Source organism: Haliotis asinina, chromosome 12 (genome assembly GCF_037392515.1).
Source record: "Haliotis asinina isolate JCU_RB_2024 chromosome 12, JCU_Hal_asi_v2, whole genome shotgun sequence".
Lineage (NCBI taxonomy): Eukaryota > Metazoa > Mollusca > Gastropoda > Lepetellida > Haliotidae > Haliotis > Haliotis asinina.
The window spans coordinates 55150968-55177931 of NC_090291.1; the positions used below are offsets into that span (position 1 = coordinate 55150968).

The window sequence follows — 26964 nt, forward strand, 5'->3', positions numbered from 1 at the left end:
GGAAGTGGTGGTAGTGATGGTGGTTGTAGTCGTAATGGGAGTAGTAGTGGAGGTGGTGGTAGTGATGATGGTTGCAGTCGTAATGGGAGTAGTAGTGGAGGTGGTGGTAGTGATGATGGTTGCAGTCGTAATGGGAGTAGTAGTGGAAGTGGTGGTAGTGATGGTGGTTGTAGTCGTAATGGGAGTAGTAGTGGAAGTGGTGGTAGTGATGGTGATTGCAGTCGTAATGGGAGTAGTAGTGGAGGTGGTGGTAGTGATGATGGTTGCAGTCGTAATGGGAGTAGTAGTGGAGGTGGTGGTAGTGATGGTGGTTGCAATCGTAATGGGAGTAGTAGTGGAGGTGGTGGTAGTGATGGTGGTTGTAGTCGTAATGGGAGTAGTAGTAGTAGTAGTAGTAGTAGTAGTAGTAGTAGTAGTAGTAGTAGTAGTAGTAGTAGTAGTAGTAGTAGTAGTAGTAGTAGTAGTAGTAGTAGTAGTAGTAGTAGTAGTAGTGAGTCAGTCAGTCGGTCAGTTTAGTTTTACGCCGCACTCAGCAATACTCCAGCTATATGGCAGCGGTCTGTAAATAATTGAGTCTGGACCAGACAATCTACTGATCAACAACATGAACATCGATCTGCGCAAATGGGAATGACACGTGACATGTGTCAACCAAGTCAACAAGTCTGACCACCCCATCCCGTTAGTCGCCTCTTACGGCAAGCATATTCGCCTTTTATGGCATGCATGGGTTGCTGAAGGCCTATTCTATCCCGCGACCTTCACGGGTCAGTAGCAGTAGCAGTAGCAGTAGTAGTAGTAGCAGTAGTAGTAGCAGTAGCAGTAGCAGTAGCAGTAGCAGTAGCAGTAGCAGCAGTAGCAGTAGCAGTAGCAGTAGCAGTAGCAGTAGCAGTAGCAGTAGCAGTAGTAGTAGTAGCAGTAGCAGTAGCAGTAGCAGTAGCAGCAGAAGTAGCAGTAGCAGTAGCAGCAGTAGCAGTAGTAGTAGTAGCAGCAGTAGTAGCAGTAGCAGTAGTTGTTGTTGTTGTAGTTAAGACGGTTGGTCCCTAGGTGTAGTTCTCGGGGTCGGCGTCCATGACGTCGGGGGCCACTAGCGTGCTCTGCTCACGTACACCACGATTGAGTCTGTGGTGAATGTGGGTCATGAAGGAAGTGGCTGCCACAGACATGTCATTTGCGCCTGTAGCGAATGATATTACTCCCTGCAGAGACATTCAAAGGGTGTGTCAATCCATTGTAAGCTACTTGACAAGGCAAATGGGAAACAGGGCACTGTCCGTGATTGTAATTATCTCATATAATCACTTAAACACGTGTGAGTCTGCGCGCGTGCGTGTGCTGTGTTCGCGCGCATTACCATTTTAAACAACATGTTCGCACACTGTTTCCATGAGTGGAGATAGGGAAGTGGCGTAATCTAGCAAATTCAGCTTTGTTGCTCAAATTACTTTCAGACGTGCTTTGTATATGAATTTGGGAACACTCTATAACAACTAGAGCGTTGCCGAAGGAGATGTTGATGGCAAAACGACCAAATTCCCAGCCACACGTTAAGGCTGGAGATATTGGACTGGATCCACGCTCCGCCCATCCTGGCCACGACAGTCACGTCGTGCGACACTGTGACCATTTCATATCAAGGACAGATGTTGTTTTGTCTATGTTCACTTGTCACACGAAACACGTTGCGACAAAATATTATATATGTAAATGAGAGGATGTAGATAATGTACATGCAGAATCATCATGTCGGGGCCACATAAAATGTCTCATCCAGTGTCATGAGACTGACCATTGTGTAGAGGAGAAATCAAGTGGAAGCATATCTCTGTATGGCGTTATCTGGAGGCTATATTTTAATGCATTGGTGTATGGCTAACGTACACTGGTGATAGAAACTACTGGTAGTGCAATAGGTATGATAAATGGACAGAACACTGCTGGTACACTACCTTTTCGAGACGCGTTGATACTAGAGATCAGTGCACGGTGTCTCAAATCTGAAGACCTATATATTAAATGAAAGAAACAGAAATATACAGCTTACATTTAGTCCCTATCAACAAAAGTGCCACAATATAGAACCTAGTTACAGATCCTGTACACCTTGCTATCTGGCTTCCAAGAGCTCCTGTTGGCGTCATCATTCCACCCTTATAAGGGCAGCGCGGTGAATCCATTGCGTTTGATAATGATGTCAATTGCCTGCCTCTGCAAATGTCAGTGACGAAGGCCAGAGACAGAATACAGTCACCAGCTTCACTCCTCAGTATTTCAAGCATGTCAGTCTTGCCCCACAACGAAACATTCGTGACACATGTGGTCTTACCTCAGGCAAGTGTTTTGTTGTTTTCAAAACTGTCTCTGCGCACCCAGCAGTGAATGCATACCAGTGAATGGGATAAGTCATATGAGTATTAACCCTCTGCCTGACAGACAGCTTGGGTTATCCCGGTTAATGATGTTCATGACACGACCCACGGGTGGATTGTCCGGGCCGACTGTATTACAAGTATTACATTGTATTACAAGTGTACTGTTGGGTGTGGAACAATATCCGGTCTTATGAACATTATTTGAGCGGCAGGTGATAGCGAAGGGATTGAACATGCCCTTTTCGCATAAACCTGGTGTCAAATTGAATTTCCTTGAACATTCATTATGTTGTCATCAGCGTTTGCATTTTGTAACCGTGATTGAGCGTTCTTCTGTGCCGACATTTCTGATTTAGGTGGACAAATAATTATGGAACTGCAACACCAATGAGTATACCATTGGCTCGTGAATACTGTGCCAGATCCTGCTGTCGGCATTAGACGCAATTGTTGGCCTCGTCACATCTCTGTCACGGCTGTCGTTTCCGCTGAGATCAATATAATTTCAAAATGACGGTTTTGACAGGACTTCTTTCGAACCAGATTGATGTAAACGTATTGCGTCTTTCTCTGTTAGCGAGACTTCATTACTGAGTCTGGACATGTTGACATTTTCACATGCTACAGGCTATTTTGGAATGTCGTTGGGGAGACAACTCTTTATGGAGATGGTCATGTTTGATGCATTGTTGGTTTTGGAGTAATCAAAAATACCTAAACTTTATCTGGTACCATTCACTCACCAGACAAGACCAATCAAACTCACCTCACACTGCCACTTTCATACACACGCACACACACAACACACGGCAAACTCACTTACCTTTCACGACCACTTTCACACATCCACAGCACACGACAAACTCATTCAGCACACGCACACGCACACGCACACGCACACGCACACGCACACGCACACGACCAATCTCACTCACAAAAGACGACCCATCACTCTCACTCACCATACACGAGTAATCTCTCACCAGACATTCCAGATTCCCGGTCTCGAAGTAGCATGTGAGCCTCAGCTATTTATACAAGCACAAAATCTACGTTGCAAGCAAGAACAATGAGGTCAGCTGTTAGATAATATTGAAAAACTGTACCATAGCGGAAAATTGTATCTGTGGAATATTTGAGGTTCAAAAGGAAATTGAACATCCCTAAAAAGAGGTTGCATTCATGTACGGTAATCTTGGGACGGTTGAAAAACCAAGTTATTTCCTTATCAATGTCTGCTAGTGACACATCAATTACAAAAACGTACGTCATACCTTTCAAGGCAGATATCCAATATTGCTGAAATGTAAGCGCGGTAGAGTGTGAAACATTGTGTTGACGTTTGTCATAAAGAGCTTACGTCCCTTAACCTCCTAACAGTGAATCAATACGCATATGACGCGTCTACTTTGTCAGAATAAAGACCTCCTGTGATGGACCAGCGTCAAGATTATATCTAAACATTTAAATATTTATTGAAATTATACAAACACTATTATTTTCAAAATTTATTTCCGCATGTGTATTACAGTCTTCTTATCCATACAACAACACATTTACATTGCAAACTAGTTCCTGAGTTAACCGGCATACGCCCAGGAGATTGGCCTCTCGCTGATATGTTACAGGAGTTCTTGTGTAGAGTGCGTGAACATTGAGATTGTCTATCACTAATGTCTACATCTTACTACTGACTGCCATGTCCTGTGGTCTAACTGTAAGCTACTGCTAGAGCTACAAGTAAGTGGGAAGGCGAACTGTGACTGAGCTGTAAAACAGGGTAAAGAGATATCAGCCACAATACGCCAGTTTCCTTCAAGAAGGCTATCGTAGCCTAGGTTTGTTGTAAAGAATGGAAGAAGGGGTGGCTTTACCGCCACTACAGACCAAGGTCTATGCTGATGCATGGAAGCAGGTGTTTCGTTTGGGCCACTACAGACTAAGGTCTATGCTGATGCATGGAAGCAGGTGTTTCGTTTGGGCCACTACAGACTAAGGTCTATGCTGATGCATGGAAGCAGGTGTATGGTTTGGGCCACTACAGACTAAGGTCTATGCTGATGCATGGAAGCAGGTGTTTCGTTTGGGCCACTACAGACCAAGGTCTATGCTGATGCATGGAAGCAGGTGTTTCGTTTGGGCCACTACAGACTAAGGTCTATGCTGATGCATGGAAGCAGGTGTTTCGTTGGGCCACTACAGACCAAGGTCTATGCTGATGCATGGAAACAGGTGTATCGTTGGGCCACTACAGTTTGTGGTAAAGTATGGGAATAGGGATATCGATAGCGCTTCATTTGCTTTGTTCTTACCTGGCACGAACCTTTTCGGTGCTTTCGGGCGATTACATACAGATTAAACTGTACACTAGAGGACTTCAATAGACATTTCGAAGTTCGATGAACACGAAGACGGAAACTCATGAATAACAACTTTATGACGTTTCATAACTTCCGGTGGATATGGTTCAAGAGTTAACTTTGAAACATCTGTACTAATCATAAAGGAGTTATTTCCATACAATCAGTTTCAATTAATATCATATTCACCTTGTTTGGGTTTTTTCATTTCACTTTGACTGTGTGCCTTGTACCTGGGCATTTCTGGAACGCTATATCTTGACAACTATTACATGTCCGACAGATTATAACATCACTGTCTGTAGGACATATATAGAAAAACAGTTGTACTTTCCAAACCAATGGCAATCGACAATAAATCACTGAAGACCCGCTGATAATCTGGAAAGCAAAAAAATGAATTTCAACCTGTAGAATCAAAGTATATTTGTCGTTTGTTTTGAAATGAAACATCTAGAAAACTGCGTGTTGGTAATATCTCGTCGTAAATGTCCACATGTGGAACAACATAGTTCTCATCTCCGCTCCCTCCTGAAGGAAAGCCTCCTCCTGACCCCTGGGCGAGTCCGCCAAATCACACCCATGATGATCGCCAAGCCGAACACTGTGAAGCTGACGCCCACAACAACTGCTATTATTATTAGAGGAGAGTTATCAATTTCGTTTTCTTCTGAAAGACAATGGTGAGGTGTTAGTTTAGTATCCAGCAAATCTGCATGGTTATGTATATGGAATCATTTTGATTTGTCAGTAACTTCCTGTTTCAAAATACGACAGCGCAAATAAGGGATAAACGTCTATTTTTCTATTGACACTTATTGTTGACGGCGAAACATTGTAGCTGGTTTGCATTGCTTTAATCCCTCATGCAGAAATATTCGCTATATAGCTATTATCGAACTGAACCAGACAATCACGTGACAGACATCATGAACATCGACTTATGTAACCAAATTACAAATACAATAACACTTCATATCAACATCTGGATCACGCTGAACAATCTTGTCTGTCGATATGGTCACATCGCAAACATGGCATTGTTTCGTCTGTTTGATGGTGACCAGTAAATTATCTAATCTGGGCCAGACATACCGGATTGATATTAAAGACAAGGTCAGCAAGTCCCCGAATCTGACCAGTATATCCAATAAATCTCCTCACTCCTTATTCTAAACTAGAATCCCCTAGAGGCGAAGTGCATACGAGAATTCAAGTATTTCACTGATATTAGGGATGATTTGGCCCTCATTTTGAACTCACTACACTGGGATCTTCCTTCGGGCTCTTCGTCACTGCCATCTTGACAGTCCATGACGTCATCACAGAGGAACCTGCCCGGTATACATAGACCGTCAGACACGCAGCTGAAGTAGGTGCACCCTCGCTGGTCTGGAACAAGGAAGTACCTCCATTCATAGAGATGTCAAAGTCTTGCTGGATTTGTGTCAGTACGACAGGCACTGTTTACGTAAGATCAAAGACATGGTGTAATGATATTTCGTCTGCTTTACACAGTTAGTGTCGGCCAACTCCCTCTCAGTCTCCCTTAATCACAGAGTAGGGCCTTCAGCATGTTGACAGATACTAGAGATATAGTCTCAGGTCACCAATCCTGCCCAAGTGTTGCTTTTGCCCAGTGGAATAATACTGTTACAATATTTGCATTTGTACAGCTGTACAACTGTACAACAACTGTACACCTGTATAACAACTGTGCAACAACTGTACAACAACTGTATAACAACCGTACAACAGCTATACAACAACTGTACAACAACTGTACAACAACTATACAACAACTATATAACAACTGTACAACAACTGTACAACAACTATACAACAATTGAATTGTATAATAACTGTACAACAACTGTACAACAACTATATAACAACTGTACAACAACTATACAACTACTTACACCTGTACAACAACTGTATAACAACTGTACAACAACTATATAACAACTGTACAACAATTGTACAACAACTGTATAACAACTGTACAACAACTGTACAACTGTGTAACAACTGTACAGCAACTATACGACAACTGTACAACTGTATATCAACTGTACAACAACTGTATAATCTAGGGAATCTGGACCAGACCATCCAGTTACTTTTGTACGAGGACCCAAGGTATCGGGATGCGATGACATGCAGCTTGACCACCCAATCCACTTATGTAGAATCTTGGCCCTTAAGTAGTATAATTGTAAGGAATTATATCTGATTTTATATTAAAACTGTATGCATACTGACCGTGACAATCAAGAGTATCATTGGCCAGTTCGCTGATGTCTACGAGTTCGTCTCTGCCACCAATACAGTTGTCAACACCGTCGCACACCAGCGAACGTGGGATACACGTACCGCTCCCACACCGGAAGTCAGGAGGACAAGAGGACGCTGGTGAAGAAAAATGTCAAGCCGTGCAACTGTTAGTAGGAACACCGGCATGTATGTGTGTGTGAGTACAAGGGGAGGTAACTCCGCTTTGGTGGAATTTCGCTTGCTTTCTCAGTTTGTGAACCACCACATACCAGTAAGGCCAATAACTCATATAGACATGTGGTATCTCGGAGCTAGTCCTGTGCCATATGCTTGCGTTTTTGTATTGGAGCAAACAGACAGTTTTGAAGTTCCCAAAGAGCAATAACACACAACATCACGGTAAGTCATGATCAGTAAACATGGCTTGTATGACAATGGTCGGTTTAAAACATCCAATAACTGAAAATGTAATTAAACATTCTAAGGATCGCGAAGCCACTGAACACTAGAGGGTGCAAATGTCATTGCTTTAATGGCGACAGATCTATTTTAGTATTTCTCTGACATTTACAGAAGCGCGGTGTTACCATCAGAGGTGACAACTACATGCAGTCCACCATCTTAGTAATTGGATACAGTTAAACATCACTACAAAAGGACGAAAATGGATTTACCGTATTTGAAAACATGGCTACACCGAGGCTCTGGTCACCTTCAAACAGTGACAGAAAATAGCACAGCTCATCAGCGTGTGACATCACGTGTGTCATGTGAGAACCCCACGAAGGTTGCTATCTAGTCCCGAGCAGCACCAACAATGTCGGACCAAGCGAGTGGGCTATAGTTGTTTAAATTACTTTCCAACACCTTATGTGTGGTTCAGGTCAATTAATAACTTGACTTTCCTGAAGTTTTAGACAATCAACAAACCCTAATTTGTTTATCCTCCATATTGAATTTCAAAATGGGCAGTGTTTTTGTATCACCAAGGTGAGAACAGACGTTATAGATGTAGGTTGTGGGTTTAAGTACGTCCAGCGATCTTTGAATATTAATGAGATATGTAGGTAATTAATTGCCTTACTGTGAGAGTCTGGGTTCGAATACCTCTGGTACCCAACCCAAACAAATAATAAAATTTGAAGTTGTACGTTTGCTGAGAAAATGTAAACCCCAAATATACAGTATATAACATGTTGAATGAGCATGGTTTTACCCTGTTGTTGGTTTTGTCACACTGGAGGTATCTGTATGAACAATGGATGTGAAAGGCGAACAGTGATGTATTGTGTGAACATATGGACAGATGGAGGTCGGTATATCTGCCAAAAGTATTCGCGGATATTTCATAAAATAAACAAATGAAACAACTAAGGATTTTAGCATCTAACAAACTGGTTCGTATTATTAATGAGTATTTCTTGTAACTTGAGGATAATAATACATCTGATCGTTTCATAAAAGACCCATATTGGATCAATAAATGTTGTGTCTTTAATGTCACAAAAAGTGGCGATTTAGCACATTGTATTATTTCATCTTGTCATGGGAATGTTCCGGTGTTTCAACATTCTCCCGTCAAGCGATTCATCAAATCCCTGGGGTAAACAAAACGTCAGTAAGAAGACCTGCTCAGTCAGCAGGACATACCTCGCGGCTATTGGATGACGTCACTAGCGTTTATCATTTAGACTTTTATTGACGTTAGACGGTAAATCAATAGGACAAAGTGTGGTTACAATTCCATGTGCAGCACAGAAAAAAATATCATTTTGCTCCTAAAATGTCAGATTCAATTGAATTCGACGCGTTGTAAACCACATTTTTATAGAACCGGTGATGCTTTCTGTTCAGTTTTGTTTGTGAACGTGTCCTAAATGTATTGACTGTGCTCAAGTGAAACAGACATTGGATTACAGTTATTGTCGCCTGTCATCGAAACAATTATCTACATCTATCATTCAGCAGAGTTTCGAGGAAGTCGTGCCGTCAGAGCCATAACCGATGTGAAAACACTTCAGCGTCTAGACCAATAACAGCAGCTGACATTGCTGGAACCGGGTTTAACGATGCTTCAAAAGATATTTCACCAACAAAATGTGTGTGAGCGTGTGCGCACGTGTGTGTATGTGTATGTCTGAGTGCGTGTATGTGTGTGCGCGTGCGTGTGTCTCTGTGTCTGTGTTTATGTGTACGCATGTGCGTGTGTATATGTGTCTGCATGTGTGTGTGTGTGTGTGTGTGTGTGTGTGTGTGTGTGTGTGTGTGTGTGTGTGTGTGTGTGTGTGTGTGTGTGTGTGTGTGTACGTGCGGTTGTTTGTGCACTTGCATGTTTGTGTAGGGTGTGTGACTTTTAGCCCTGACTGATTGGGGTGTTATGGGGAGAGCCCACCTAGAGAGCACGGCACAAGTTGCCATAGACATCTTACATCTGGTATAACTGTTCGGGGAGAAGATCAGGATTACGCACTAGAGGTAAGGATTGGATTCGAACCCACTGTTAGCACATCCTGGTTAACAACACAAGGTTCGTTTAGACAAGACAAAAGACTTTCACATGAGCGGTCTTTTCGCCACCATGTTGGAGAATACCATGGAATTGAGTTAGAAACAACAATGCAACCAATCGAATAGTCTGATTCGGACATTGATTAAATGCATATGACATTTCAGGTGCTATATCTATTCATGAATACTACATTGATAAATAATGTTAAAACATGCAGGCAATAACGCACCAAATATGCGTCCCTTGTTGCTGAGCAGTTTCCTCACGAACTGGCATTTCTGCTGAGGAAAACAACAGTTATTTGGCAGAGAAGATAAAACTGAGGATGTGTTGTTGTTCAGTAATCACAGACAATTCCTTTCCACTGAAGGTAATTTCAAATTTTAACGCATCAGTTATGTCCGACTAGTATGTGTTAGTGACGGGCTCCAGTCATGGGGAAAGTGCACGTTGCCTTTTTGGTTGACACCTGACATTATCAGCATGCCATAGTGATTCAGAGTGAGTGAGGGGTTTTACCGCACAGTTAGTAAAATCCCAGCAATATCACAGACAGGATACCACAAATGGGCTTCATACATTGTACTCATGTTAGGAATCGAACCTTTGTTTCCACCGTCCTGATAGTGATACAGAAACACAGTCGACTCTGATTTTAACAGGTATTTGTTAAGAATATGGACAGCTATTCCGTCACTTGCCTTATAGCTGTGAGAACACTTTAACCCGGATTGTTTTGTTAGCCATACAGTACTTCCATTGCTAACTTACGATCTTTATATGCTGTGAGAACAATTTTAAACCGGACTTTCCTATGTCGATCATTGACTAGCCTGAAGGTGAAGAAGTCTGTCTTGAAGTCCAGGGTGGTCGGCACAGCTTGCTGATGACGGCCGCAGGAGAAATTTGCCTGGAAACAAAAGGACAATATTGAGGTGCTAACGAAAGTATACCACTTTGGGTTGTTTTATCACATACAAAACTGGAAAAAATTATATTTCTAATTTTGATTATTTCCTACCTGTCAATATTTATAACAAGTTATCTGTGGAAGAGTATTTTGTTGCCAAATGTGTTTGTGCCATGCAGGGAATAACTGGAAAAGAATATAATGCAGTACCCCAACATATCATTTCCCAAACACAAGTGAAAGTTTATTCATTTCATCAACCATGTTCCCATGGGTGCATTGTTTCACCTACCGTGGGGGGATCAGCCGACGACTTCACATCAGAGTCGTACAGATGAAGCTTCACCGGACACCTGTCCATTATCAGGTGGTCCACATGCACCATCCACCGATCTGACGTCACGAGGCGGATGTCGCAAACATCAACAGAGGTATCAGTGACATCATCACTCTCTATGACGGCGCCGCTCAGGTTTGTGTGGACGGTGTTGCAGTCGGGGCCAGGAGCAAAGACTGGAAAGGAAACAAATGAGGTTTTATTATGAAAACAAATGATTCACCAGCGGTAAACGTTGTTCCACACAGGGATGAGGTCAATCCTATCCAACAGGATATGTCATCAAAATATACATTTATTTGAGACAAGTGACGTTGTTGAACATGTAACCGTAGTCCTTCTACTCAGTCGGTGGGTAACTATAGGGTTGGCTGGTTTTGGGTGTTTTGGACAGCCATATTCCGGCTATGGCGGCGGTAAGTAAATAATCGAGTCTGGACCAGACAATCCAGTGATCAACACCATGATCATCGATCAACGCAACTGGGATACGATGACATATGTGTCAACCACGTCAGCGAGCATGACCACTCAGTCCCGCTACTCGCCTCTTGCGACAAACATGGGATACAGAAGCCAGATTCCAAGGTGTCCTGACAGTCGACTTTTCACAGATAAAAACACTGAATTGGACAGTCGCATTACGATCTTATGTATCAGTAAGTGTCCATTTAAGATACCGGGTCTTATTAAAATATTATCCCCTCAAGGCATATCGAATATTAGCCGATCATTGCACGTCATGTCTACATGGATTTAGCTGTAGCGACTGCAGGATACTTGACGCGTGACTTGCACTATCAGCATCAACCATCACTTACCCATCAACTAGGGGATGAACCATCAAATACAATATGTTCATCTAAAGTGTAGCAGCTTCTAGAAGCATTTCAGCTGCACCACGGCGTGAAGGTCTGGGATATGCTTAACACATTGTAATGGGAATCAAATCCGGACCTTTAACACGAACGCCACGAGCGAACGTTTCTACCAAAACATGCAACTTTATGGATGATAACATGTTATTTATTGCCGATCCCGTCAGTCGCTTCTTACGACAAGCTCACTGGCCTTTATGGATGATAACATGTTATTTATTGCCGATCCCGTTAGTCGACCGCTTCTTACGACAAGCTCACTGGCCTTTATGGATGATAACATGTTATTTATTGCCGATCCCGTCAGTCGCTTCTTACGACAAGCTCACTGGCCTTTATGGATGATAACATGTTATTTATTGCCGATCCCGTTAGTCGACCGCTTCTTACGACAAGCTCACTGGCCTTTATGGATGATAACATGTTATTTATTGCCGATCCCGTCAGTCGCTTCTTACGACAAGCTCACTGGCCTTTATGGCTGATAACATGTTATTTATTGCCGATCCCGTTAGTCGCTTCTTACGACAAGCTCACTGGCCTTTATGGATGATAACATGTTATTTATTGCCGATCCCGTTAGTCGCTTCTTACGACAAGCTCACTGGCCTTTATGGATGATAACATGTTATTTATTGCCGATCCCGTTAGTCGCTTCTTACGACAAGCTCACTGGCCTTTATGGCTGATAGCATGTTATTTATTGCCGATCCCGTTAGTCGCTTCTTACGACAAGCTCACTGGCCTTTATGGATGATAACATGTTATTTATTGCCGATCCCGTTAGTCGCTTCTTACGACAAGCTCACTGGCCTTTATGGATGATAACATGTTATTTATTGCCGATCCCGTTAGTCGCTTCTTACGACAAGCTCACTGGCCTTTATGGATGATAACATGTTATTTATTGCCGATCCCGTCAGTCGCTTCTTACGACAAGCTCACTGGCCTTTATGGATGATAACATGTTATTTATTGCCGATCCCGTCAGTCGCTTCTTACGACAAGCTCACTGGCCTTTATGGATGATAACATGTTATTTATTGCCGATCCCGTTAGTCGCTTCTTACGACAAGCTCACTGGCCTTTATGGCAAGCATGGGTTGCTGACGGCGTACTCCACCCCGGACCTTCACGGATCTCTATAAGAACTGCTTTTGTATAATCTTGTAAAACGGTACTATAGGACGCAAAATACATAATTATTGGAATAGATGGAAACCTGTGATGACACCGGGTGGTTGCGACAAAGTGCTGTTTCAGGACACAAATGTGTATAAAATGTATTTGCTCCCTGGCTGATATAAAAGCACCCCTGGCATGCCTGTAGACTACTTATCGACCAGACAATCAAGTGATCGAGAACTACTCAAATTAGACACAGTTATCGGATGAACATACTTGAACATACACACACATATACGCACACACACACGCACACGCACACGCACATACGCATATGCACGCACACGCGCTCACACAGAGAGATTTGAACCCCAACAACACACGAGTAAACAATGCCAACAGTACAGGGCAAAAGACAGCCATTGTTGTCGTGCGTTCTGCAAGACCCTGGATGCCGGTAGCCCAATTCCTTCCAGTACCGGGATGTATCTGGCTTACATTTAATGGAACTCTGCCCTGTTTCTGATGTCAGGAGTCTGCGGACCATCGCTGTGTTGATTAGTTCCATGTTCCTGGCATCTCACTGTCGCAAAACATCAGCCTAAAACCTGAACGTTTCATTTTCAGAATGACAAATCGGAAACCCAAAGCACATTCACCACCATTAGGCAGGCGTTTCAGCCGATGCCAAATTAATTTAGTTCAATTTGTGCTTGACAACATATAATTGTTTGCACGGAGTCAAGTAGCAAACTGTCTTTTAGCACAACAAGTCAATGAACTCCCCAGGCTAAAGCTCACGAATCCCTGACCAAGCCAAGACTGCGGTGATTGGTGTATTTGTAGTTAACAGACCCGACTTGACTTCTGCAGCTCGGATCTGACTCACTCTCGTGCCATGCTCGTCTACAGTATTGATTCGGCACACACTGGCGACATGGATCTACCTCGGTGGTCATTCCACAGCCATCAAATTCCAAGGCAGTGTTTACACCGTAATAAAGAACGGTCAGTATCAAGGCGATAATTGTCGATAATATCCGAGTGATTGATTGTTTTGTCGATAGGTTCCCGCCCCGTATTTACCAATTACCTGGTCGAGAGAGGGGAATTACTGACATCTCCGGGCTAGGGGTTCGGGAGATTGCTGACGTGAAGATTTACTGAAAGCTCAACAGATTTGTATCTCGGGGTCTCAAATCCGGAGACTTAATCCACACCGGTTTAGTTTAATGCAATGCTATTGCCTGGATTGCCCCACAATCACTGTAGGTGTGCGTGGGTCAGTGAGGCATGTTTTATGACGCTTCTACCACGGTGCCAGCTGAGGGCTGGTTGCTGAGATCCTAAACTTCCAACATGAATAGTTCTCAGAAAAAAGAAGTTCAAGAAAACTGTTGTTGATGTAGCACATGTTTTCACGTTCATGTGTTTGTATGTTGTTTATTTTCAAGACAGTTTAGTCTGCATAGTCTGGGTGGAATTTAAAAAGGCGAAAAGGTGATAACAGCTACATTATTCTTTTCAAAATGAACTACTCTATGGAAAAACAACAACATTGTCTTAGTATATCAGCAAAATAGTTCCTGCGTCATGGTCACAATGGCCATGCTTCAGGTCGGCATCGCATGATGGTGTCAGATATTCAAACTTCGTTTAGAGAATGTCTCCGGAAACTGAGAACTCCCTCGACGGGAAAGTCAGCACAACCAATTTCTGCCACTCTGTACCAGTCCGAACCCTACGTTAGCGAGCGATTACTTTAACCACCCCAAAGGAAAACGTATATTTTATACAAATACGTGCATATGACAGAAATGTTAATTAGAAAGACGAGTGAATATTATTGAAAAAACATAACACCACTGTGAAGAGACGTGTTTTAATCAATATGTATTTTGTTTTAAAAACACTTCCTAAAAGGAGAAAAATGCGCAATAACTATTTATAATTTCCTGGGGGAATTGAAAAAAATATGTTGCATGCGAAAAAGCTATTAAATTGAGAGAGAAGATTAATCGTCATTGACATGCCACCAGTAGAAGGTCTCCTTCAACTTTACTGAACATCCGCGTTGTAGAAACCTGTCAGGTTACACGGAAACCTGCATGAGAAATGAGCAAGATGTTAATGGCTGTAAACGAACTGTATCACCGTCTGTACCCCCGCATCAGAATCTCGTCTGTACTCTGTATCACCTGTATGTACCATGTACCACCTATTTGTACCCTGTATCACAAGTCTGTACACCTGTATCACCTGTCTGCACCCTGTATCACCCGTCTGTACCCTGTATCATCTGTCAGTACCCTGTATATGTAGGCTTGTGCGAATATTGATGTGAATATATTGGCGGTTGTTCTTGCACACACCCTCAGTGGCAGCGGCCTGTGTGTTCAGTAAAGCTTGATGTCACATGTGTAAAATGGGGAGTACAGGCGCAGAAAGGAGCTGTCCGAATTTAAGTAACTTAGACGTACCAGTATCCCCTGGTCGTACATTCTAAGGACGCTTAGTTTCCCAGCCCACATCCGTACGTGTGAGATTAACCACACGGGGGTATAGTAACCAACGTATGGGGTGTGCAGAACTTTGGCTGCAATCATAATCTAACTGAAATACTTCTTAAAGTGACCTTCAACCAACTGAACTCAGGTTCACTGAAACACTCATCAATGCTCCGCCCGTCCACCCTTTCCACATCCACGCACTCACTCACTCATCCACCATCCATCCCTTCCCCACCCACTCACTCGCCTATACCCACCCATTGAATCACTGAATCACTCACCCACGCACTCAATTACTCACCCATACCCATCCACCCACTCAATCACTCACCCACCTACGCACTCACTCTCCCATGCCCAACCACCAACTCACGCATAACCACCTTCCAATTCACCCTCTCACCGACTCATCCACTCACACACCCCTGGTGCCTACTACATTATGCGTGATTCCGACGTGGAAGTGGAAATTTCCTCATTGACTGAAAATCTACTCCGTGCCCTTGTGTAAGAAGTCAGAAAATGAACTGTCGAGGGTGTTTAATCAACAACAGTATTTACGTCCGCCAAGCGTCTACCGGGGGAGCAACATTTCATCAGCTGGCACTGATACTTCCCCATGAGATTGGCCGCCTCAAGTATTGATACAGAGAGTGTTAATGAAGGGACTGAGAGCACTGGTCGCCATCCGATGTACATGGCTAAACACTACTGTATTGCTATCGGCTGAATGATGGTCCACCTTTGAACTAGCACTGATTCAGCTGCTACACTGTGATGTGGACAGAGTGGAGGACTGACCACAGAACAGTGGTGGTCAGCATGAAGACCAGTTGACGGCGTCGGGTCATGCTGTCACAGACAAATTCCTGGGACATCGGTTCCTGGGAAATCGTTCCCCATAGGCCCGAGCAACATAGGGGTTGAGGCCTCCAATTCACAATAGTGAGTGTGTGTGTGTGAGAGAGAGAGAGAGAGAGAGGGGGGGGGGGGAGAGAGGGGTGTGTGTGTGTGCGCGCTGGTTCGTATCTGTGAGCAGAAAGAAAGTGTGGGATGGGTATATGTATAAGGAGAAAGCGTGTGTGTGTGTGCGTGCGTGCCTGCATGCGTGTGTGCGTGCGTGCGTGCGAGCAGCATATAATGAACTACAATCCCTCCAACAACGTGGAACCGAGTAAACAACCTACATTATATCTGCCTTGCCCGAACAACTCTTCATACTGGACCTTGCTATTCTACACACCTCTTTAGTTCGGAAACCTACTATTCCAGACACCTTTCTTCTGGTCGAGCATTACGTAACTCATCGGTTTAGAAAGACATTACTATGATTTGATCTATAATTTGCTTGGCCGAGCAATGTTCGCTGTTCTTTTAGATAGTCTCGTCACATACCGCCAGCCAGAATGCCACAACGGCACACACCTTAATAGTATTACATGAACGCAAGCCATATTTGTGAATTCAAGACACTTAATGTAAGAGGTAATGTTTGCAGTAATAAAAACAAATCAACTTTGAAAAAAGGATGTGTTCGATAAATCACGATGCATGAAATGAAACCCTTTTCGATTTTAAGTCAAAGCCTACAATTCATTAGCGTTAACACATTTTCGGCGGTTAAAAACCCACAAGCATCAGTCACGCTTGATGATACGTCGGTAGTGAAAGGCGTCCCATCACCGGTCTCAAACAGTCGCTGGGTGGTCAATACACATGCAGCATTAATACCAGGACGACACCAGGGGGCGCAACAGGCGAACAAACAATCCTTGGTAACAAATTGATCCAACTCGTTGATAATTGAGGGTAAACAATATACTTTACGTCGGCTCGTGGATGAGGGAATATCGGGTGGGTCGTTTTTCACTGTGTCCACGCACCAGATCTTTGGGGCATTATCTTGGGGAATGGTCTGCCTGTTGTGTCATACAATTTGATGAAGGCTATCACAGAAATTCATACTGATATTAGTCTGCTACTTTGAACTACGTTTTGACTTTGTTTATAGCGGAATGACGTCAGATAGTGTGGTGTCGTGATGCCTGGCTGCAGACGAAGATCCAGTTAACTAATTCTACACATTGCTGAAACAGTGAAACCTCAGGGAAAGGTTACTCACTCGATGCACCCAGGAAACATCGATGGTACATCCACGAACCAACGCAACGTGATAGTGGAATTCAAACAACGCATAACGTTCGGATGTTGCAGTGAAACTATCCATGTCGGGTGCCAGGGGGTGATATAGTCAGGGTTTGGCGGACACCTGGAATCACCAATATCTAATTATCATTGACATGCCCATCATCTGCACCGCAGGCCATTGCTGTGGAGCTATAACATTACGGAGTGCGGCGTTAAACACCAAGCAAGCATAGGTTACTGAAGATCAATTCTAACCCTGATATTCCTGGCTCAAAACCAATTAAACACACACAATTCATAAACTTATGCCCATTATACATGCGACTCATGGTCGAATACATGCCTTTATCTACATGGTGTGAAACCCATGAAGGTCCGGGTTAGAATATTGGCCTTCAGTAACCCATGCTTGTCTTAAGCGGTGACCAACGGGATCGGGTGGTCAGGCTCCCTGACATGTTTCACGCATGCCATCGGTTCCCAATTGCGCAGGTAGATGCTCATGCTATTGGTCACTGGATTGCCTGGTCCAGACCCGATTATTTACAGACCGAATCCATATAGGTGGAATATTGCTAAACTAAACTAAACTCACTCACTCACTACACTACACTACCAGGTCCATGTTACAAGCCCACCGCTGAAAGACGCGAACTACATCCAAAGCATGAGGGCTAAATGATGATTACCAGAGTCGCCCCCATTTAGTGGGACGTGGGTGTGGAAAGTGCTGAACATGAACGTCTGCCGTGTTATTGGGTTGAACAGGTTTTTGAACGTAATATTACTTTCATGCAGGACAATCTGGCACGAACCGTTCTCCAACTTCGATAGTTCAATGAGTTTACACAAGCCGTGTAAAATGCCATATATTTTACGAACGCTTCATACGCTGGCTGCCATAATTCAGTGAACTTGGGAAGCATGAGTTTTGCTCTCCTCCATCATATTGTTTAAGCGTGATAATTCACCCACAGTTTGATATGGCGACGTGTAGCGCCGTGTATTTCCTGCTAGAGTCGGTGGACTGTAAACATTTTAAGTCTATTTATCAAGCCATTTACATTTTCATTCTCAAAGATATGTATGTCATATGTAGTATCGGAAGGCCAAAGCAATTGGCCGCTGGCCCAATGGTCTTAGTGAGTGAGCTGCTTGTTCTCTCGATCAGAGAGTGGTCCCCGCGGTGAGAAGTAGACAACAACTGGTCTCCGAAATGAACACATTTATTCAGATAAAACAGTTTGTAATAATATATAATCAAAAGGACCCTTGAGACTTTAATCATTTTCTGGGGAAATCTAGACTTGCTGCATATTCCAGAAATGCATGGGCAGTCCTAGATCCAGCTTCAGGGCCTACATGACAGGCGCGATGCAATAAACGAACACTTTTCAAACAAGAATCTGAACGGAGGGAACTACCGCTAGAACAGTAGACACTTGGCCTCTGACACCGGGCGTCAGTGATTTGTGCATTTCTCTCCACTATTTTATTATGTTGTTTCGGTGAACAATCGATACTGACAATTACCTGGCCTTGACGTTTCGTGAATACATCCCATCACGAACACAAGGGCAGACCGAGTGCAGTCACACAGTCTAAGGGAGACAACCTGACTTGATAAAACCAAGCATTTCCTTTGCTCAATCCGAAAATATATACAAAAATAACATGAAGTATCTAAACGAAGAAGTAAACAGTCACTTTGAGTGTGTTTTAAAAGACGGTGTTGTTCCAGTTGTACCAAAACAGATTCCCATACAGAGTTAATTATGCCAGTTTAATATGACTGATTATAGCCGTCTACGTTTACTGGGAGATATCAATCTGACCCTCATTACTGAAACAATATCGTGTTTCATATTTAGTCATCACAACATAATTACGTTTACGACCGAAATCACTGAGATCAGGCTTCCAGTTGTGAAAATAATCATCATGTCACCATAGCAACCGTAAAAATAGCCCTTCGTTAAAATTGTCCGTGGTTTCTTCATGTCCAAGGAGGGAAAAACTATTCCATGTTTATTAAGTTAGTGGAGCGTTGATCTGTTTGCCGGCAGCAATTACCCGTACAGCCTGCATATGGCCTGAACGGATCAATGACAGGCCGGTAAATGGACGCTGCAGACACCCAGATCGATATCGATCTAGCTCAGCGTTACCTGAGCTGGGTGGCAGGTCAATGGCGTAATAAAGACTTGTTTTGCTTCCATGCATTACGCTCTGTTGGTTGTGTAACGGTAAACTGCAGGTTAGGAGGTCACCCATCATTATTTAAGGCAGGGGGCTGTTACTCAATAACTTATTTTTCATTATTTTTTGTTTGCGATAATGTTTATATTTCTTTTTCTTTTGGTGGTGGGGGTGGGTGGGTGGGGGTGGGGGTGGGGGGGTTAGGGGTGAGAGGGAGGGGTCAGAAAAAAATGTGAAGATGATATTGGTAGAATTGGCGAATAGTGTTGCATTACGATACTAGTCAGTTATTGTGTTAGGGTTAGGGGGACTGGGTGTCTTTTATCATAGACCTAGGACAATATGTTTCCCCGGGGATTTGAAAGGGGAGCTTCGTATAGCATCAGGGACTGGTCAAAGGTGTAGGATCCAACAGGACGGAGATAATACCACAATAACATGGCTTGTAATGCACATTATCTCAATCACCAAACAAACGCTTCAAAAGAGAGTTTGAAACATTATTAAAAGAAAATCTAAGACAGATTCTCCCTTCTTTGAAAGGGGGACCTTCACATGAGCATTTATAAGAGATGAAAACTTCCAACTCACCGATATCCATATTTCGCGAAATAGAAGAAGGGACAAAACTCCAGCAGTGACTGTGGTTGAGTCGTGGAAGTGTTCGGTCGTCACGCAGAAAACGAATCTCCATGCGGATTAAGCTCATAGTACCGGAGACTGCTAAAAGCGGATTAAGCTCATAGTACCGGAGACTGCTAAAAGCCGATTAACCTCATTGTACCGGAGACTGCTAAAAGCCGAATGAAATTATAGTACCGGAGACTGCTAAAAGCGGATTAAAATTATAGTACCGGAGACTGCTAAAAGCGGATTAACTTCACAGTACCGGAGACTGCTAAAAGCGGATTAAAATTATAGTACCGGAGACTGCTAAAAGCGGATTAAAATTATGGTACCGGAGACTGCTAAAAGCGGATTAACCTCACAGTACCGGAGACTGCTAAAAGCCGATTAACCTCACAGTACCGGAGACTGCTAAAAGCGGATTAACCTCACAGTACCGGAGACTGCTAAAAGCGGATTAACCTCACAGTACCGGAGACTGCTAAAAGCGGATTAACCTCATAGTGCCGGAGACTGCTAAAAGCGGATTAACCTCATAGTACCGGAGACTGCTAAAAGCGGATTAACCTCATAGTACCGGGGACTGCTAAAAGCGGATTAAAATTATAGCAGGCACAATCCCGCATCTGATTATAGATTTCCTACATCCTCGTCGACACTTTGTCATGCCGTGCACGCTGGCACACCCACAAAAATTCCAGCGAACAAATAAATCTCCTCTCTGTTCACATACTGGACCAACTTATTGCCATAACTTTTCAGTCGGTTGAAATGACGAAACGATAGAAAGATACCGCTGTTTCATGACTGAAAGCAACAAGAACTTGAACGTGTTCGACTCCACTGTTACTGGCTGGTTGAAACGAGTCGGAATAAATAAAGTCTACTGTCACTAAATTCTTGTGTGAAAGGAGACGGGTCCAACCGAGTCAAAACATTCATTTTGTAAACTGGTTGCACAATCCGATCCGTGTGAAACATTCAAACTCCCCGTTTTCTGTCACGTGACTTACCCGCGTCCAGATCAAGTTATCACTAATCCATCATAGTGAGGGGAAAATCAAATCCCAACTAATTTCTAGAAGTCTTCGAGGTGGCCTTGATTTGTAGAGAGGATCTCACCTAACCCGGATTCCGAAGTGACATTTTTTAAGTGACTTCTTTGCTTTGTTTGTGATGAAAGAGATCGAGAGAGTGACGTCACTTCCGACATAGCCGAGTGGTAGTGAAAGAATGCAGAGAAAGTATCATGAGGAAAGCGAGAACAATACAATGGACAATGGAATGTTCCAGCTCATAAATAAACTAATATACCTCGTCACAGAAAGCCTATGCCAGCGGGGAGTGATCGAGTCGTTTAACTCCGCAATGAAAACTAGTTTAGTCATCTCACTCCTCCCGAAGTGATGGAGGTATTAGATATGGCGCGAGGGGGTGGAACTTGCAAAAGGAATCATAAGCAGGGCTAACCTGGGATTCGAACTCATCATAACAGCGATTCAAGTTTTCAAGATTCAGGCGAACGCCAGCTAACTGCGAACTACGTTGACTGAACTCCAGAGATTGTGGCTGATGTGAATGTATCTACATAAAATACCATGAAGCAAGTAAATTATTTATAATGAACGTATCCACGTTGCTTCATAATTCTCGCACATATATAATTAATTTCATAAAAACATTACAATTATTATTACCGTATTGTCATAAAAACAATATTCTCCCGATGCCAACGATACAGTTTCAGTCTGCCCCTTGACACTACCTACTTCTTCAGATGACGGCCAATGGGAAAACACACGTTGCACTCAACACTGGGCTTTCTTGTGAATTCACTTTTGCATAAGTCGTTGACAATCGGAGCTGTGTCTATCTTGCAACTGTCAGTTTGCAACACGTGACAAGAGTCATATGATACTGGGCAGGGAAGACAGGCACTCACTATGCACATCATGTGTGATCATCACGTGACTCATCTGAAAGTGAGACAGGGCGCCACCATGGGTGCAATACGTGGAGACCGCTTTCACATTATTTCACACAGAAGGCAGCAACGATGTCCTCGCTGAGGACGTTGGAATCAGTACAGCGTAATCAACACCCATGTGCAACATCTCATTCATGAAAATCAAATATGTGAGCAGCTAAAAGCAATAACTAGTAAGAAGAAAAGGTTACACGGTTATGCGTATTTAAAGTGGACAGCTTCTCAATCAGGGACTCAATTAAAGTGCCGTCGGCGTATGTTGATGAAATGAGTTCAGGAATACACGTAAAGGGCTTTTCCACCAACTGTGTGGCAGTTCTTGAATGTTTCATTCGAGTGTTTAGAACAGCCGTGTAAAGGTCAGCTGGAACAGAATGGGTGATCCTAGAGCTATGATAATACCCAGGTCCTCACAGACACTTTCTCAGTTCTACAAAAGGTAGTAATTCTTGTCTTGATTAGATATTAATAAAACATTATTCAGTAGGTGTATGTCTCTGATCTTCATTGTTCCAACAGTGAAGACTCTCACAGTGGAACAATCGGTCTTTAAGTCAAACAGTACCTAGTCCTTTATCACTGCTCCAATAGTGAAGAGTCTTACCAGCTTATGTCCAGGAATACTCCCGAATAACTGAATATATCACTGTAAAGCCGCAATGCCCTGTTTAAAGCTCTATGTGCACACTATAAGTTTTCTACAAGGAGATCGTTAACATAGCTAATCAGCGTTTTTCATTTCTGAACAAGATGGGATCAACAGATCAATCGACACAACCGCCAACATGATGGATTGATTCGGAGGTTGAGACATAATACTTCAGTTTTCACATCCAGATATCCAATTACAAGATTATATTAACCTTGAATCTCTTATCTCATTCGTTTTCACTCTCCCTCTCAATCTTCTGTGTTGACGACAAGCTTGTAATGAAAACACTAGTCTAAGGTTTAAGGTACTCACACATTTGTGTAGGAAGGGCCGTTGATAAGGACAACAAAATCTGCTGAGGCACGAAGAGACGGAATAATGTAGGTTCCATTGTGGATATTTATCAGGCTGCTGTTTCAGTAACTCAGGATGGCACCTTCATTTCTATGTGGATGATACGAGACGCTGGTTCACTTGTCAAGGTTGTGTGGACCAGCCTTATCAGCCAGCTAATGGCCTTATCAGATGTTCGTCCAGAAACAATAACGGCATCTGGTTTGATGAAGCCAAAGTACAGCCCGTGAGTAACGAGTCATATGGATGATGGAGAGGTGTGCACTACCTCTGGTTATTGGATTTAGGGAGTTCGTTTGTTGGGGTTTGTTTCAGTTGTGCTTTCACACGTCTGATTATGTGTAGCCCGTGTAATTGATTTGTGGGAATCTAAAGGCAGTTTAATGACTGTTACTGAGGCCCATACAGTGACTTATAAGACGACCAACCGGATGTAACAACTGTCAAATATGTGATCAATAGTATGAAAACCTTTTCCACAACATATACTGTCCGACCGTGTTTTAGGATGACAGCTGGGCGCTACCTCAACTGTATGGGGTTTTTTTTCCTGAACACTTTAACTACCTTTCAAGAGGTTCAAAGGTTTAAGAGAAATTTAAGAACATTCTTTACACATCCGGTGTGACAGAAGGAGAGTTGTCATTCTGAGGTGATATGAGGATTATTGCTATAATGAATAGATTCCATACATTTTATTTGACTTTCAGTACAAAGGAGTTCTTGGGAGGTGGAAGCTCAAAGTAGAGATGTGATATCATGGGTATGGTGTGTTTCATGAACGATCTTGTGTAAAGTAAGACTAAACTGAAGGACTGACAGGGTCATAAAAAAATGGTTTCGAATCCTGAATTCACGTCGATTATGATCCTTAGTTGAAAAACCCTGGCACTGGCACCGGGACTGGCACTTCCAGTACGTATGTCAGTACCACTGTCAGTGCCGATGCTAATGTCAGTGATAAGATTATAGCCAGCTAAAGCCTACAGTTCACTAACCTGTGCCAGTACCAGCCCCAGAGCCAGTAGCGGGTAAATACTGTCACTGGTCCAGGCAAAGGTACTGTATTTCACCGGCACTGGTTTTGGGCTTTTTGTTCGTATGTCAATACAAGCAATACCAGTAAGAGTACACTTACCAGTACCACTGACACATTTATTGGAACTGGCTCTTCTATCCGCACTGGTTCTTGGACTTTTGATTATCGGTTGTCAGCACAAGCAGGTGAATTTATAACGGGAGAGTCTGCGTCTGTTATGCAAGGTCACGTCTAACTGTGTGTTCTGGAGGCTGCTGTCAACATGGCCGACACAGTACTCCGAGTCAGGAATACCACGAGTGATTATTTACACTTACCATAGCAACAACCCGTCTATGCCAAGGTGCACTCTAAACACTATAAATTAACCTTCCTGCTCTATGTACATTCTTGGAGATATTAAGAACGATGGCAACGGAGGTGTCGAGATAGACACAGCCACACCACAAACATCACACTGATACATACATACATACACACACACACACACACACACACACACACACACACACACACACACACACACACACACACACACACACACACACACACACACACACACACACACACACACGAAGAAAGTCCGCCTGTTTTATTCTCATCAATCTAGTCAAAATGGTAGTGATAATCCCATCAAGAACGGCGCCTAAACAGTCAATTTTCCTCTTGTTTCGGTTATAGCATCTTGATTATGTGCCGATGTATTCTCGAAAATATCATCTTTTCGCTGTCTCCATATTTAACAATATAAAGTAGAAGCAAATAGACGGCAATAAAAATAGATTTATGCGACGATTATATTTGCACGTCATAATCTCTGTTACACATCCAAACGCAGGAATCGATGCATAATGTTCAGGCGTATACGGAAACGATCGTTTCTTTCCGCAATTTCATCATTCGGATTAACGGACGGATGCGTGTTCACAGGCAAGAGAGCGTAACTGTTACATCACGAAAATTACTTCTGTGTTATAACTTAATGTAAATGCGAAAGCGACAAAAATGCAGAAGAAGTATTAAATCTATATATGTCTTGCCACTATATATGTTTCCCCTCTCTGTATGCCTGGTTTCTCTGTATGTCTCCCCACTAAATATGTCTCCCTTCTCTATATGTCTCCCTATAGATATATTTCTCCCCACTATATGTCACCTGCATACATATGTCTCCCTCTAGATGCCTCTCCCTAAATATGTCTCCCCTCTATATACGTCTCCCCTCTATATATGTCTCACCTCTATATACGTCTCATTACTGTATATGTCTCACCTCTATATATGTCTCACCTCTATATATGTCTCACCACTGTGTATGTCTCACCTCTATATACGTCTCACCTCTATACACGTCTCACCTCTATATATATCTCACCACTGTATATGTCTCAACTCTATATATGTCTCACCACTGTATATGTCTCACCTCTATATATGTCTCACCTCTATATATGTCTCACCACTGTATATGTCTCACCACTGTATATGTCTCACCTCGATATATGTCTCACCTCTATATACGTCTCACCTGTATATGTCTCACCTCTATATATGTCTCACCACTGTATCTATTGAACAACAAAAGTAACGCAAGCTTCGTAAAACACACGAAATCTCATAAAAGTAAGCGTTCATGTTTGTGTCTACTATTTAACAACTTGACAAACAAAAACAGAGCTGCGTTTCTTTAGCTGTGCAATATGTATCTCCCCACTATATATGTCTCCTTCTACATATGTCTCCCCTCTCTATCTGTCTCCTCACTATATTTATCATTCCTCACAAATAAATGTTTTTTTCTGATTGGCTAAGCGATCTTCTGTTTCTTTCACTGTACCCCAGTTACAAGCAAGGTACATTTCAATGTACCCCGTTGCCAATAGCAACTCATTCGGTACTTCGTGGTAGTGCTTCTTGATCTTTTTCTTTTTGTCATTGGATGGCTATAAGCACGTTGTGATAAGGGTGTATTTTAATTAACAACAAGCAATTCTGGTTAAAGTGTCCTTTTTCATTTCTTAAGTATGTCAGACCGTGAGCCTCAAATTCCAGAAATGGGCGTCAGACATTGTGCCCATGTGGGCCCAAATAACGAGGAGGAAGAAACAATGACAGGAGATATCCATCAGTATCCAAGGACTGCCCTTATGCCTTGGCCTCGGAAAAAATATTTAACATAAACTTTAACATCTGATTACAAGGCATCTACTTTTTATAAAACAAATATTTGCAATAATGGTATGTCTGGTATCATAGGATCATATTAGCAAAAACACCCATTGATCAGAATTTAAAGAAAGATTATATTCAGATGTTTTCATTGTGTAGCTGCATCCGTGTGGACGTCGTCCAAGCTCTGTTCAATACTTTTAGTGAATGTGTTGTCTCAATATGGTACACATCACCTGCGCAGAAACCATAACTCACAGCAGTAATGTTAAACTGCTTAAAATACATCATAATTTCAACAGACGTTGTCATTAATCCCATAAAACCCAACGTCCGTTCTTCGGTGGTCACAGACTGAATAAGGACCATGGAACTCACACGTAAACAACCAGCTAAATGATACTGACAAACTCCTCTTCTTTAGATGTTAATTTACTACCAGTATATGACAACTGATGGACATATACCTCTTGCGCTTCGTTCGAGAGTTTTTTTGTTTTCAATATCATGA

At 42.8% G+C, this 26964-nt stretch overlaps 1 protein-coding gene across 1 annotated transcript; it reads right to left on the bottom strand.

The window, feature by feature from the left end:
• Positions 1-3870: 3870 nt before the first annotated feature.
• On the bottom strand, positions 3871-23282 carry LOC137259049 (uncharacterized). Its single transcript, XM_067796758.1, has 6 exons — positions 23204-23282; positions 10721-10941; positions 10290-10428; positions 6998-7144; positions 5996-6124; positions 3871-5402 (listed from the first exon to the last, which is right to left on the bottom strand). Exons 1-6 carry the CDS (start codon positions 23280-23282, stop codon positions 5248-5250), a joined length of 870 nt encoding a protein of 289 aa, XP_067652859.1. The 3' UTR covers positions 3871-5247.
• Positions 23283-26964: the final 3682 nt, after the last annotated feature.

What these genes read in the sequence shown, in the direction of transcription:
- LOC137259049 (XM_067796758.1), bottom strand. Translation starts at nt 23,282, where the DNA reads ATGGAACCTACATTATTCCGTCTCTTCGTGCCTCAGCAGATTTTGTTG. An exon ending in GGCCCTTCCTACACAAATGT is followed by an intron (nt 10,942 to 23,203) that starts GTGAGTACCTTA and finishes TTTCCTTTCCAG; the next exon opens with TCTTTGCTCCTGGCCCCGAC. An exon ending in TGATACTCTTGATTGTCACG is followed by an intron (nt 6,125 to 6,997) that starts GTCAGTATGCAT and finishes TCCTTGTTCCAG; the next exon opens with ACCAGCGAGGGTGCACCTAC.